This window comes from Capsicum annuum, chromosome 3 (assembly GCF_002878395.1).
Source record: "Capsicum annuum cultivar UCD-10X-F1 chromosome 3, UCD10Xv1.1, whole genome shotgun sequence".
NCBI classification, from domain to species: Eukaryota; Viridiplantae; Streptophyta; class Magnoliopsida; order Solanales; family Solanaceae; genus Capsicum; species Capsicum annuum.
Genome location: NC_061113.1, coordinates 265,694,872 through 265,710,689, shown reverse-complemented (window position 1 = coordinate 265,710,689; position 15,818 = coordinate 265,694,872). Strand labels below are relative to the sequence as shown.

General features: G+C 36.2%; 1 protein-coding gene across 1 annotated transcript; it reads right to left on the bottom strand.

The window, feature by feature from the left end:
- Positions 1-2,760: 2,760 nt before the first annotated feature.
- On the bottom strand, positions 2,761-4,435 carry LOC107865872 (transcription factor CYCLOIDEA-like). Its single transcript, XM_016712066.2, has 2 exons — positions 3,057-4,435; positions 2,761-2,952 (listed from the first exon to the last, which is right to left on the bottom strand). The coding sequence occupies exons 1-2, from the start codon at positions 4,005-4,007 to the stop codon at positions 2,905-2,907; spliced, it is 999 nt and encodes a 332-aa protein (XP_016567552.1). The 5' UTR covers positions 4,008-4,435; the 3' UTR covers positions 2,761-2,904.
- Positions 4,436-15,818: the final 11,383 nt, after the last annotated feature.

The window sequence follows — 15,818 nt, the reverse complement described above, 5'->3', positions numbered from 1 at the left end:
AAGATATGGATGATATCCTTATATATGGTCTTGGACAACCTCGCTCTCAAGAACTAATTTTTGAGGCTAAGTTAGGCAAAAGATTCATTTCTTACATAGTGTCAGAGTAGAACTTATTCCAAATATTGTTTACCAATGTTGATAAGTGGGTGTTGAAGAGTCCCAAGTTGGATGGAAAAAGGATGGGTCGTCTCCTTGAATGTCTTGGCACAATCTGCCCCCCCCCCCCCCCCCCCCCCCCTCCTCCTAACAACCAATGAGGTAACTTTTGAAATTGAATTAGACTCAAGATTCAGTTCTTTATATGGTGTGAGAACATGAGTCCCACATCGGACGGAAAAAGGATGGGTTGTCTCCTTATATGGTCTTAGCATAATCTGCGCCCCTCCTCCCCCCTCCAAACCAACCAACGAGGTAGCTTTTGAAATTGAGTTAGACCCAAGATTCATTTCTTTAAATGGTATGAGAGCATGAGTCCCACATCGAACGGAAAAAGGATGGGTTGCCTCCTTATATGGTCTTGGGGTTGGCACAATCTGCCCCCCCCCCCCCCCCCCCCAAAAAAAAAAAAATCACCAATGAGGTAGCTTTTGAAATTGAGTCAGAGCATGATCTATTATCTCAATTCTTGTTTACCGTTGTTAGTAGGTGGGGTGTTGAGAGTCCCATGTCAAATTAAAAAGAGATGGACGGTCTCCTTATAATATCTTGGACAATCCTTCTTTCACGAGTTATCTTTTGAAATTACCTCCAAGATTATCGGTAAGCTCAGAATGCACAACTGAGACAAGAGAATCTCTTGGCACTCAACACTTTAAATCAATATAGGGATATAATAAATGTGCCATATTTATGACCATTCATCTCAAATTACTTTAATTTGATACACCGAATTCTAGATTTGTCTTTTCACCACTTAGGTGAATGGAGTGATAATCAAGTAGTAGACAAGCTAATTAAGCAGTGCTATAATTACTAGTGTCATTTTATTCCTTTTGATTTGCCACACAAAGGCAAGAAACAAGGAATAACTAATGAAGGATTAAGTTTTCACTGGGATGATTTAATATTCCTGCACTAACATTTTTTTTTTTTTTTTTTAATTAATTTCATCCACCCAGAATACATCTCCTGAGGTGGTGGGGGGTTTGGCGTGACCCCTACCTTGTATATTTAGATGAACAAAAAATACAAATGAGGGGGACATTATACCAATACCTCCCAAGGTACATAGTCTAGGCGTAAAGACACTAATGACTATAAACCAATGATGCGAGGGGCTAGTGTCAAAAAAGAAAAAAGAAAAATGGAAGAGTCTTCAGACTGTTTAAGTCTATCTCAGACTCTTCCATTACAGTTCAAGGTGGATGGAAGATCCAAGCTAAGTGTTTTTCTGCTCTAATCCTAAACCTTGGAACTTGCATTCTATCTTCAATTAAGTTTTAGTACTAAAACTTAATTCCAACTAATTGATATCGTCTATGCAGATCGTTTTCTTCGATTTTGCCCCTTTTTACCAGGCCTACCTTCAATGTGATATACTACTTGGGGAAATGACTGAACCATCTCATATGATATTCTCTCATTTTATCTTATATATACTACTTGCACCTTTAATTTTGTCGAATATAATATGATTCTTCTTATTTTGTCTAATCTTCTATGACAATTGACAGCACACCCATCATAGTATTTGTATTTTATGATGCTCATCTTGTGCATATGTTGGACTTTAGAGACCAAACATTTAGTACTCCTATAGAACATTGGTGATTTTACTACTATTCTATATGAACATGACTTTCATCACTTTAGCAGAATATCACTTATATCACATAACAATAACATTATACCGGCCGATACCACTTCTTTGTTTCAATCATCCTTACTATCTTGATTTTATGTATAATATTTTTACTTATCATATCATTCACCTGGAACAATAAGCGTATTATCTGAATCATTCGAAACTAGGCAACCAACTATTCCATCTTATCTCACCTCAACCTCATTTTCCCTACGTTTACACTAAGTACATGTGATTATTCATGCATATTTAGACTTAATAAGCTAAAGGTAATGAAGTTAATTAATTTGGATTTGATAATATAAGATATTTGAGTGTTAATCTCTACTACTGTAATAGCAACAACCAGACAACTATCTTTGTCCTCTATATATGTGGCATCTTATCATGCAAATAACAGTTTTGCAACCCCTTAGAAGCTTCATGATCAGAATATAGTGAGTGGACAGTTAACAAAACATCTGCAGAAGATACATATATATAAAGTTTAATTCTCTCAAACTCATGTACCGTGTCATGTGAAATGTTTCCCGATATTTAAAGGGAAATACATACATACATACATACAAGTTTTATCCAAAAAGACTTTAATTTGACAATAAGAAAATAAGTTTATGTTGAATATATGTGTGTGATGTTTGGAATCTATAAGAGATAAGACCTAAGAAGACATAATTTGTGGACTTGCTGCTTCACAATAAAAAGTCTTTGCACTTTATGATGAATTATGATAATACTTGGATTTTGCTATCAAGTCAATTGGATGAAATTTTATGGTTAAATTAAATTAAGCTGCAGGTAAGTTATCAAATGAATGGAACTAACAGTTGGTTGGTTTTCCATCTTTAATGATTGATTAATAGACATAAGTCTAGTCTATTTTGTTTGTTTTAGTTAGTCTTTCTTTTTTGTGTGCGCGTGTGTGACTGACTTAAGAAAATAGATGAGCCATATTTATAAATTAAGTTGTTTTCATGGAATTAATACACACAATATAATAAAATTGACAAATTCATTCTACATTACCAACATGACCAAATAGCCTTCTTCTGGAGTTGCACTAAATCAACAAGCTAAGTAGAATATCCTTGCCCTAATTAAGCTTCCCATAACTTCCCAGAATACTGGAAGTTCATCAATTGATGCTGCACCCGAAAAAACAAAAACAAAAAATTCTTAAGCCGATCGGAATATTACTAGACTTGAATTAGCATAAGCAATTTCTTACTAATGAAATTAAATCATATACCTCTTGAGAAATTTCTGTATTGATGTCATGATAGTTGAAGATAAATGGGCTCCAATTGCCAGTATCCACCAAATTAAAGTTATCAACAACATTCATAACATTGTTAGTTTTATAGCCTTGAATACCTGATTGATGATCATCATCCATGGATTCACCAATATTATTCTTATTATTTAGGCTATTCTTTATTTTTGTTCTTTCCCTTGCCCTTGCTCTAGCTTGATTCCTCGATTCCTTTGCAACAACTGGATGAAATATTGTCCTACGAGTCGACTTAACCTTCTTCTTTTGTTGCTTGTGAACAACATTATTAGTAGTATTAGTAGTTGCTGATTCGTTGATTACACCAGATATAACTTCACACGACTCAGAAGGAGACGATGCACTAATTGATGTAGTGCCGTTGCAGTTTTCTTTGTTTATTTTTTGAACGAGCTCGTTGATTGCTGATTTTGACTTTGTGAGTAGCCACTCCACTGTTTTACTGGCCTTATCGAACCCAAGCATGTCTTGCAAATTGAAGAATTTGCGAGCTATTTCGAGTGAAAGTCTCATTCTTCGGTCTCTAGGGCCGTGAGCCGTGTTAATCTTGCTGTGTCTATCTTTCTTTGCAGCACCAGCACCCGCACCCGCACCAGCAACGCACTTGTTGTTTTTCCTACGAATAGTACTAGTAGTGGTACTGCTCATCTCATCCTTCTTGTTCTTGCTGCTTTTTAGTACTAATTCTTCATGATCTTCTTCTTCCTGTTTGTCTAATTTGTTGGAATCTTCTTCTACCATAATACTGGTATCGAGATTATACTGATCATGAGGGGGTTGGGAGAAATGAAGGTCATGGAAATATTGGACAAATTCGGGTTCGTATTGCATATAAGGAGATGGAATATCAATGTTGAAGTAAGAAGAGGAACTGGAATTATTGGGGCTGTAATTGCCAGAAGGTTGCATCTTAAAACAGCTTGATAAGAAGGTGGCTATATGGTGGGACTGGAGCTTGAGAAGGACAAGTTAGCTCTTCTCCTTTCTTGTGTATGTCAATTTTAATAAGCTAGCTGGCTGCATCAACAAAAGGAAAACAAAGTTGAATTAATTAAGACTCTTTTATTTGAGAGAGACTTGTCATCTATTGATATATAAATTTTGAATTATAAGAGAGACATAGAGAAAGTGGGAAAAGAAATGTGATGTTTTCTTTTCAATATGTTGATGATAGCATAGCTTTTTGGTTGAGAAGGACAGGTGAATGTGTGGTTTTACATGTATGTTCCTTGTTATGTGCTTAATTATACATGATAGTAATAATAACTATGCTATAGGTAGTGGCTAACTTTTTGTGTTCGTGCGAGTGTAAGCATTATGTATGTAAGCTAGCTAGGTGGAATATGTGAGAAAGACAGCCATGGTGGTGTGTGTATGTTGTTGTTGACAAAGAAAAAGAGAGATAGAGGGAGATAAAGAAGTCATGTTATTGTACCTGCAGTGAGACAAAGAGAGGTGTAATTGTACTCCATCTTTTCAAAATGCCCCCTATTATAGCTAGCTAAAGATAAACAAGTTTTTTAAGTATGAAAGGCAATTGGGAAAAAAAGAATGGAGGGGACATGTAGTCCTTGTTGTATAGTTACAACTGATTTTATGTGAAGTGAAGGGATATGCATGTAGAGCTACCAAAGACTTCTCAAATTGTGCCCCTTCAGTTCACGTGATAGCAACTGACACATACTTTGACAATACACCCCTTCAATTCCCCTCTTTCCCTAGCTCCATTACCACACCTTTAACCACAAAAGGAACCCTCATATAAGTCCCTGGATAATTAGAATAAACAAGCTATACTTTTGGGCTGAGGACTAGTTCACTTAGTGAACTTTTTTTCTATATATGTGATGTTCGAGCCAGCTTGCTTGCATCTCGGCTAGTTAGACGAGACATATGTCTGTCACCTTTCACCAGCAATAGGTTCCAAGTAATTTTGACCATTAAGGCTAGAACAGATGAGAAGATATATCACCTAGTACTTTTGACTTTGCTGATATTTAGACATGAGATCTCATAGTTCTCTCAGGCCACACCTTAGGTGTGCACTCACTTAGTGAAGTTTTTGTCATCCAAAGTTGAGATAGAGGGTTCAAACTCCAGATGTAAAAAAACAAAAAAAAAAAGAAATAACATAAACGTACAAGAGATCATTGCATGTTTGCTTTTGCATTTAGTCTTGACTCAAAAAGCAAAAATTATGGTCCTTTTTCTTCCTCTTTAAGAGCTTAATCTTTGTGCACTATCAGTAGATATAAATTGTAACTTGGGAGTCTACATGTCGAGGTATATATAAATTGTAACATAAAAGATGCAATTGTTTGAACTCATACTCCCATGATCCCTAATTATTATATTTTTCTTGCTTGTATTAACATATAGAGTTTATAAGCTGAGACAAGATTCAGTGTACCCCGTTTGGAGTTCAACAGCTAGAAGCACTCTAGTAAAGGAAGTTATATACGTGGCCAAGTTTCCAAGCTTGACAAACAAAATTATTTTCAGTTCAGAAGGAGACAACAGTAACAAACTAAAACATATTTTGTGGATATATAAATGAGACCTCGGAATGTGGAGATACACTGTACAGTAAGGGTCATTTGATTCGCGGACAAAATTATTCCATAATTATAATCGCGGACAGGATGTGGGGATAAATTGATTCGCGGATATTTATCCCAAGCTAAATTCATACCTTCAATCAAACTAAATGTAACTTTACTCCTAAACTTAATCCTAATATATTTCACCTTATCTTCCGTACCGTACGAAAGGGTCAAGCAGAAGGGTAAGATGCCTCTTCCTCACGAGTAGTCAGTCCTTTAGAAATGTTTTAAGGCAAAAGCAACTTTTGACCAGGATGCTCAGAGCTAGAAATATATGTCGTTTTCACTAAAAAGAAAACCTATCTCTTCCACAATTAAAACAAACCCCCCACCCCCACTCCCACCCTCTTCCTTACCCCACTTTTTTTCCCATCAACATGACTTTGTACCAAGTCTACATGATGGTGAGTTGAGGGATAGTGATAAGAGATATATTTTGATGTTTTGAGCCAAATAGCATTTTAGTGTAGCAGTGTCTAACACTCTCATTAAAAGAAAGAAAATTGAATTCTACAATTGTACTTGCTACTCATGAGTCACCAAGACTTCCATAAAAACCCTACCCATTAAGCCACTATTGTCCATCTACTTTTAGTAAAAGAAATTCCACAAACATTTAGTATGTCGAATTTACTAATCTGATTAATTTAGATTTACGGTGAGTCTAACTAAAACGTCATCTATCTATTAAGAAATTTTTCATTCGCAAAACTTGGACTCGAGTTATTCTCAGTCATCTCACCGTACTACTCCTTGGTGGTAATTATGCTTCTACTTGTTATTCGAGAAATACTTAATCACATCATTAAACTTTTTCTTAAGGTAATTTATTTTTATTTTGTTGTAATGGTGTTCACAAAACCTCCCTTTAAAACCCTAGCCATTAATTGATCCCATCACTTGTCCATGTTATTATTTCCACTTTTAACACCATCTTAGCCATCTAACTTGTTCTTCATTGTCAAGACCTTTTCCACAATTGAAAGAATCAACTTTGCAAGCCACTAATTTCTTCCTTTCCATATATACATGCCGCCTTTGAAAATGCCTAGCTATTGCACCTTTCAATTTCAAGTCCTAAAAAAGTAGTGGGGGTGGGGTGGGGGTGGGGGGTGGGGGGAGAATATTAATGTGTTTATGTGTGTGGGCTGTCCTATTTAAGAATTTAAGACTGTCCGGCATTATTACTATTATGAGAACCACAATAAATGGTAGACCTGAAGAGGTTATTCTGGAGGTTGCTTTCACAAGTTTAGATAACCATGAACAAAAAAGGCATATGTTGGATAATGTCCCATTTAAGGTTGAGTGACAATGAGAGTTTATATTACCCCTATACTTCAAGTGCTTTCATTTCCATTGATAAAGAAGGAAAAAAAGTCCTCTTTAATCTACGACTACCACGTACTTCTGTTTGTATCATCATGGTGTCTAAAATCTAGAACTAGATTAATTCAGATTTGCATTATTTAAGTTCTATTAAAGGGCTGATTCACAATGCATGTAGCATGTGAATTTATCAATTTTGGTATATGTATTGCGAAATCTATTACTAAATATTATTTGTAGATCTTTGATTATAAACTCAGATATTATTGTACATTTAACTTGAGGTCATAACTGTAGGAACTCATAAACTTTAAATTTGAGTACCCCTCCAGCTCCTACGAGCAGGGTTTTTGCATTCTCATCGGCTCAAACTCGAGATCTCTAAAGAGGGAAGAAATTGTATTTCCCACCACACCCTCAATGGCACTACTACCTCCTAGAGTGGAACTAGAAGGTTACCTATGAGAGTGGCTGAAGAGTATAAATTCTGTGTTTGTATTACTTATAGTAATAAATTCACTAAACATATTCAAAAGTCAAATCAAAACCTTATTATTAGTACTAACTTCTTGTGGTACCAAAATTCAGAATTCTTTAAAGATAGTTATGGTGTACTGTTCTTTAATTTGTCCTGACTCTTACAGGCTGGATACAATGAACCTTTACACTGTAAAATTTCAGCAGATGAACCAATTTCTATTATTGGTAAAAAATGTATAACGGGATTGGTTTGCAGGACAATGATTTTTTACTGTCTCTTTATATGAGTAAGTAGCTATCTGCATTTCCTTTTTATTTTTTAAAGTGGTTGATTACAGCAATAACATACTAATCGAACCCCTTCGATTAGTTCGTATGTTCACTTGTGAGTCTCTGGTGTCAATCCTGGCTCTGCCACTGATTAGAAGAGGTTGCTTTCGAAGGACTCTCGGCTCAGGTGCAGCAAGTTCATAAAGTAGTTATGAAAAGGAAAAAACGATAATGGAAAAAACACGACAACTAATTAATTGATCCCTCATTTTCACATAAATTAACTTTATTTATGATGACGTACTTGTTTTGCAGCACAACTAGCGAAAGTTCATGTTCTTTTCCACGCGCATGCTAAAGCTATCTTGTCGTCTGTAATTTTAATCTCAAAATATCGACCAAAAAGTTAAACAAAATGAGATATTTTTTAATAAATTTTACTACAATATTGCTACAATTAAATTACAAAAATATTGTATATTTTTTAAAGTTAACTTTAATTTGAATAGTTCGAATTTTCTAACAAAGAGAAAAATTAGTAATTACATTGTATGGAGATTAAATTCTTTTTTAAGCTTTAAACATTATGAGAATTAGCCACATTAATTTTCTTTTTGAGAAGGGTTTATCAAATAATCTTTCAGCAACGTCACTGTAATTGGCTCCTTCAGGAGCCATGTGTTGAGTTGTTACTAGTAATATTTTATAGAGAATAACCATAATTACGATGAAGTATATGCAAATTTGTACTTCTTTAATTTCTTTATCCAGATATAATTACACGTAGGTTTAACATAGATTTGTTGAACGTACTAACTTTTTTGAGCTTTATGGAAGGGAAATCCCCAAACAATTTTTCCTTTTAAGGAAAATAATATGATGTGGCGTGCGTTATTTCTATTGGACCAATTTATCAAGGCGTTAGAAATTCAAGTCAGCTCAGAGAATTACTCTTGTTATTTAGCTCTTGGTTGTGCCAATAAAGAACGATTCTCGCTATTTATTTAGCCCTTGGTTATGCCAACAAAGAAGACATCTTTGATGATTTCGCATTTCCTCCCTGTTGAATTGCATGATGATTTTTGCACTATTTGATCCTTTGATTTTCCGCTTTCCCTTTCTATAACATATCCAAACATCCTCCTTTTCAATCACTAAGGGGAGAAATGTCAATCAAACAAAACGTTGGGTTGGGTTTCGCGATCAATTCGCTGTAATTGAAATTAACTTTACAGGAATTACAACGTGTTACTAATATTTATCAATTATTAGTCACGGCGGTACATCCACGTGTCAAATCAGTTGTTCATTTGCTAATAACATTTTTCTTTGTTTTCTTGTGTTGGGGGACGAAACGATTGATCTAATAAAGAAAAAGGACCACTTTACGCAAAAAGATTACACATACAGCTATGGTTGTGATTATTTTGCAGCATAATGGACAAATTGAAGTTTAATCATTGTGACCTTAGCTTTTCCTTTTTAATTTTCCTTCCTTCTTTTGCTTTTGTTTGGACGTCTAAATTGTAAGTATATGTTAGTTCTGATGATTTGAGATTTTTTAAAACTACATTAGTTATTAGGGAACTAAATAAATAAACTAAATCTGATGATAGCTCTTCCTTTTGTTTCCATGTAATTAATAAACTAAATAAAAGTTTATTTTTTGAGTCATCAGCATGAAAGATGAGTTTGATGACAAATACCATCAACCTCCAGTGACGTGTAGTTTCTATACATTGAACAGTTTAGCAAACAAAATGTGACAATTCTATGGCCAAAAAATGACACATCTGCTTTCTTGTTTTTGAACCTCACCCCCAAAAAAAGAGGAAAAAAAAATCTCTACAATTTCCAGGACTTATTTAAATTATTTATCAAAAATTCGTTGAGACCTACTTTGATACTAATACAACAACAACAACAAACTCAATATATTCCCACATAGTGGGGTCTGGGGGTAAGATGTACGCAGTCCATACCATTACCTCCGGAGAAGTAAAAAGGTTGTTTTCGATAGACCCCCGGCTCAAGACACGGAATAAAACACAAATCCTTAATAAAGCATGGAACAAGATGACAGTACATACCTACGCCACCCACAAGGAATAATAATCAAAGAGCAGTAAACAAACTTGCAATAAAGCATGCAACAAGGTGTCATAACGAGAATAATACCCTACCAAGTAATGGCCTACCCCAGCGACCCAAAATGGCACTAGTCTTCTATCCTAATCCGCGTCCTCCAGATCTTCTTATCTAGGGTCATGTCCTCTGTGAGCTGTAACTGCTCCATGTCCCGCTTGATAACCTCTCTCCAGTATTTCTTCGGCCTATCCCTACCCTGTCTGAAACCATCCAAAGCAAGCTTCTCGCACCTATGAACCGGGGCATTCGTGCCCCTCCTCTTCACATGTCCGAACCATATCAAACAGGCTTCTCGCATCTTGTCCTCCACCGAAGCCACTCCAAACTTTTCCCGAATAGTCTCATTTCGAACTCTATCACCCTAGTAAGCCCACACATCCAACGCAACATCCGCGTTTCCGCCACCTTCAATTTTTGAATGTGAGAGTTCTTGACTGGACAACATTCCGCTCCATACAACATGGCCGGACGGACTGTTACCCTGTAGAATTTGCCTTTAAGTTTAGGCGGTACCTTCCTATCATACAACACCCCGAGGCGAGCTTCTACTTCATCCATCCCGCCCCAATTCGGTGGGAGACATCCTCGTCTCCCAATATCATCTATCCCTCTTACACACCGCCTGGGAATCCAACGTTACTACCACCTCGTCTTCCTGCCTCAAGTTATTAAGCTTGCATTCCAAATATTTTGTCTTGCTCCTGCTCAACCTGAACCCTTTAGACTCAAGGGTCTGTCTCCACACCTCTAATTTATCATTCAAACCCCCCGCATCTCGTTAATCAAAACTACAACATCTACAAAAAGCATACATCAAGGCACCTCTCCTTGAATACGCCGCGTCAACACATCCATCACCAAAGCAAACAAGAACGGGCTAAGAGTAGATCCCTGGTGCAACCCTGTCACGATAGGGAAATGCTCTGAGTCTCCTCTCGTCATCCTCACCTGAGTCTTGGCTCCATCATATATGTCCTTGATTACTCTGATATACGCCACGGGGACCTTGCTCACCTCCAAGCATCTCCAAAGAACCTTCCTAGGGACTTTGTCGTATGCCTTCTCTAAGTTGATAAACACCATGTGCAGATCCTTTTTCCTTTCCCTATACTGTTTCACCAGTCTCCGTACCAGGTGAATCACCTCCGTCGTCGAGCGCCCGAGCATAAATCCAAACTGGTTCTTCGAGATAGACACTATCCTTCTCAATCTCAACTCGACCACTCTCTCCCAAATCTTCATAGTATGGCTCAATAAATTAATACCTCTATAGTTATTGCAGCTCTGAATGTCACCTTTATTCTTATAAAGAGGGATCATTGTACTCCATCTCCAAGCCTCGGGTATTTTTGCCGACTTAAAAATGTCGTTAAATAATTCAGTCAACCACCTAAAGCCCGCTTCATCAGAAAACTTCCAAAAGTCCACAGGAATCTCATCAGGCCCCGTCGCCCTACCCCTGCGCATCCTGCGAACAGCTTCTTTAACCTCTTCTACCTTAAAACGTCTACAATAACTGAAATCACAATAGTCCTCTAAGTGCTCCAGCTCCCCTAACACAATATCTCTATCCCCTTCGTCATTTAATAACCTATCAAAGTACGACTGCCATCTCTTCTTAATGTGATCATCCTCCACCAACACTCTATCATCCTTCCCCTTAATACACTTCACCTCGTAGAGGTCATGACCCTTCCTCTCCCTAGCCTTTGCAAGCCTAAACAACCTCTTTTCCCCTCCTTTCTCTTCTAACCCCGCATACAATCTCTCGAACGCTGCCGTCTTAGCCGCCGTAACTACCAACTTAGCCTCTTTCCTAGCTATCTTATATTCCTCCCTATTAGCCCACTTCTCATCTTCATCCTTACTCTCACCCAACCTAGCATACGCCTCCTTCTTAGTCTCCACTTTCTTTTTAACTTCTTTATTTCACCACCAATTCCCCCGACAATGACCGGCCCGGCCCCTGTACATACCCAACACCTCACTAGCAGTCTCCTTGATACTAATCAAAATTGAAAAATAAACGAAAAAAAAAGTCAACGTTATTACCCTTTTAATCCACTTTTATTTAAACATAATTAAATTTTTAGTGATTTAATAATTGTGTCCGAAAAATCAGTCAACCTTTTTTAAAAAAAATTCCCAGTGACCCTGGGTGTGCTGTATTTCATTTCGAAGGATTGGATTACAACACAAGGATAGAGACAATCCAGCAAAAACAAAGAATCATCTTCCAAGAGTTAATCGCTCATTCTATAACTACACAAAAGGTAAGTCCTAACTAATAAAAAAAATTAGCTTGGTCAAATTTTGATCTAATGGAAGGGATTTGTCTCTTATCCAAAAGGTAGGGATCTTATGCACTGTTAGGGAGCTCGTTTGCAGATAAGTAAATAACACTATCTTGTGAGTTCATTGCCTTTTTGCTAGCCAATCCGCAAGTTGATTAGCGTCTCTGTAGCAATGTGTGAATTTGATAGTTGTCTGCTTGAGCTTCTATGAGGTTTCTTCAATAACTCTATTAATTCTAAAGCTACCAGCCTTTTTATTCCTGAGCATATCAGTCATGGGACTATGAATATTATCCTTTAGTAGTATTTACAAACCAGAAACAACCTCTCTACACCAATAAGGATTGTGGTGGAGTTTCTTCATCCTTAACTGGAGTCTCAGGTTCTACTTCTCTTAGGTAGTGGTGTAGAGTAGTTTTTGTTAGAGAGTCTCGGGTTCGACTCCTTTTGGGTACTGGATATAGAGTCATCTTTGTTAGAGAGTGTTTTACCCCCGATGTGGGATTTCTCGGCACAAATTCGGATTTACACTATCGGAAATTTGGGTTTTTTCGACTACAAATTTCGATAAAAAATAATCAGTCGGAAAATTAAATTTTTAATTTTTATCAAATATTTTTCGGATACTATTTTCTACGACAACAGTCATAAGATTTAGAGGTAAATTTCAAAAATTATATATTCCAACTATTGTAATCGAAAAGTTTATAAATCATTAATTTAAATATAAAATTAAATTGTATTAAATATATACTCGACTGATGTAGTTGAAAATATTAAATAATTAAATATACTAAAAATATTTTCGACCCCTGTAGTTGAAAATTGTAAATATTTAAATATATTACCCGACTGGAGTTGTCGGAATATTATATTTAATTATTAATTTTAATAAAATATAAAATTTTATTTAATATATAACTGACTGATGTAGTGAGAAATATTAAATAATTAAATTTATTAAAAATTATCCGACCGCTATAGTCGAAATGTTATATTAAATTATTAAATAATAATTATATAAAATATAAAACTGTATTAAATATATAACCGACCAATGTAGTCAAAAAATTTAAATAAATAATTAAATATGTTAAAAGTTTATTCGACTACTGTAGTCGAAAAATATAAATTATTAAATATATTAAATTTATATCCGTCCGGGGTGGTCGAAATATAAACTATAAATAGAACAAAATTCTTCTCCACTTTCCTATTCTAATTGTCGCGCATCTCTCTCTCTCTACCCTTCTTTCTAAATTTATGCCCAACCAGCGACGGTGAAGGCGACGACGACAGTTACAACGACACTGCTTCAATTTTGTTCTCTTGTAACACCCCGACGTCTTCTTAGCTAAATTCCGTCTATGAAAAGTCTAAGTATTAGCTTCTAGAAAGATCTAAATTAATTTTCATGTGGAATTTCCTACATTTTAACCTTTCATTACGTAGATAACTGAATTAGCTTTCCAACGATATAAGATTTGTCCAAAACGGACCCTTGGTGAAGAAGTTATGAATAATTTAAAGTTCCAGTCGTAAACATCATCATTTTGGGGTATAGCGCGTCGCGGAGAGGGTTAAATTGACAATCGTCAAATTCCAGTGAGGCTCCGCGATGGTGGCGCATCGCGGAGGCACCCAATTTCCCACTCGTCAAATTCCAGTGGACCACCGCGATTGTGGCACATCGCGGTGGTACCCAAAATGGAGTTTTTAAGTTCAAATTTTCAATTCCGTTCAGGAGTCATTAAGGGTAAATTTGACTTTTTTCCTAGCCTTTAAAACTATCCAAACAAAGGATTTAGGGTATGTTTGAGTAACCTAACCCTATTTTCATTAAAATCATCAAGAATGCTCTCTAGGGTTTCAAACAAGAACTTCAAGAAACCTAAGATTCAACCGTGGGTTTTCAAAATCGATTGAAGATTCAAAATCCCCAGGTCGTAGGCTTCAATAAACACTTATTGTCTTTCTAATTCGAGGTACGCGGGGTTTTTTCTAAAATCTCATGGGCATAGAAATCATGTTTTAAGAATCGGGTTTTGAAGTTTATGAATATAATGATGTTTTAGAAGTTTTGACGGTATTGTTTTGGTCTTTAGGCCTTCCCCCCAAATTGATTTGAAATTATGTATATATGTACGTATGTTTTCAAGAATGGTTATTAAATTGAGAGCATGAATTATAATGAATCCCTCTCTTGTTATGAATTTTCTCATCTTCGTATGATATAAATTATTTTGAATGCGTTTTGAAGAGCATGATATGAAATACTTTGACTTTTGCTATGTTTTGAATATGATTTTTGAATACGAAAGAAAGGATTGTGAATGTTAAATATACATATAATGAAAGAGTGCATGGTTTTGCCAAAAGCACGTGACCACCATATGTTTGATGAGAGTTTTTGCATGGTTTTGACTTGAGTTTTTGGAACATGAAATCTTTTATGCAAATTACATGTTTTGTATGATCTGAAACTATATTTTTATGAAAGATCATGCTTATTGCATTATGGCTCAGAAATAGAACTTGCAAGTCTTGGTGTGACGACACCAACTCAGAAAATGCCATGATAAAATTCAGAACAGAATAGAATGCATGTTTGAAATCAAATTTTCAGATTTAGTGATTAGAATGTTGCATGATTAGAAATGGTTAAAAATTGGACAGAAAGAGATGTTAGGTGGTTCCCCGAAGAAGGCATGAGTCCAGATACTCATTGCCCGAAATCGTGATTTATCGATCCGAGTATATCTTATATTACGTTGGTCTAGTGCTTTGTGGCGTATTAGAATCGGAGACTCCAAAACTTGCGGCACACTCGGGTTGGAGGCTTCCCCGCCGAGTCAGTGGCGGATTCCATATAGCCCGTGGAATATCTGAAAATGTAGAGGAGTGTCACCTAACTCAGAAGTAATACAAAGATCAGAAACTATTTTGACAAGAATGATTTATGATTACTCGAATGATGCCTATGTGTTTCCAGAAACTATTTTATGCATGACGTTTGATGAAAAATTACTCTCATCTATTTTATATATATGTTTAAGTACTTTATTTTGGATTGTTTCGCATGCCAGTACTTTGTGCTGACCCCCCCCCCCCCCCCCCCTCCCTCTCCCTTCAGGTTCTGAGGCACAGTCTAGGGGTCCAGATAAATAGTAGATATTTTAGATTGCAGATCAGATTGTGCAGTGGTGAGCCTTCTATGATCCAGAAGGCCTGGTTATTTCAGATAATTATCTTTAGTTCTGTTTTGGTCTACTGGGGTCCTTGTCCCAGTTTTCAGAAGTTTGTTTAGTCCATAGTAGATATTTTGCAGACTGAGTCAGACATTATTATTTAGATATATCTTGGATTTCAATTTTCAGTGTTATGATCACATTCAGGTTGACCATGTTTCCGTAGTATTGTGAATCTTCCATATTTCTTTTATCATATAAATTATATGCATGATTACCAGATAGATCGGAGTGTTTCGGGCCTTCATGGTTTGGAATGCTCATCACGGCTAGGACCCCGGTTCTGGTTCTGACAAACTTGGTATCAGAGCATGATTCATGGTCCCAAAGTGTCTGCAAAATCACTTC

What these genes read in the sequence shown, in the direction of transcription:
- LOC107865872 (XM_016712066.2), bottom strand. Translation starts at nt 4,007, where the DNA reads ATGCAACCTTCTGGCAATTACAGCCCCAATAATTCCAGTTCCTCTTCT. An exon ending in ATACAGAAATTTCTCAAGAG is followed by an intron (nt 2,953 to 3,056) that starts GTATATGATTTA and finishes TTTCGGGTGCAG; the next exon opens with CATCAATTGATGAACTTCCA.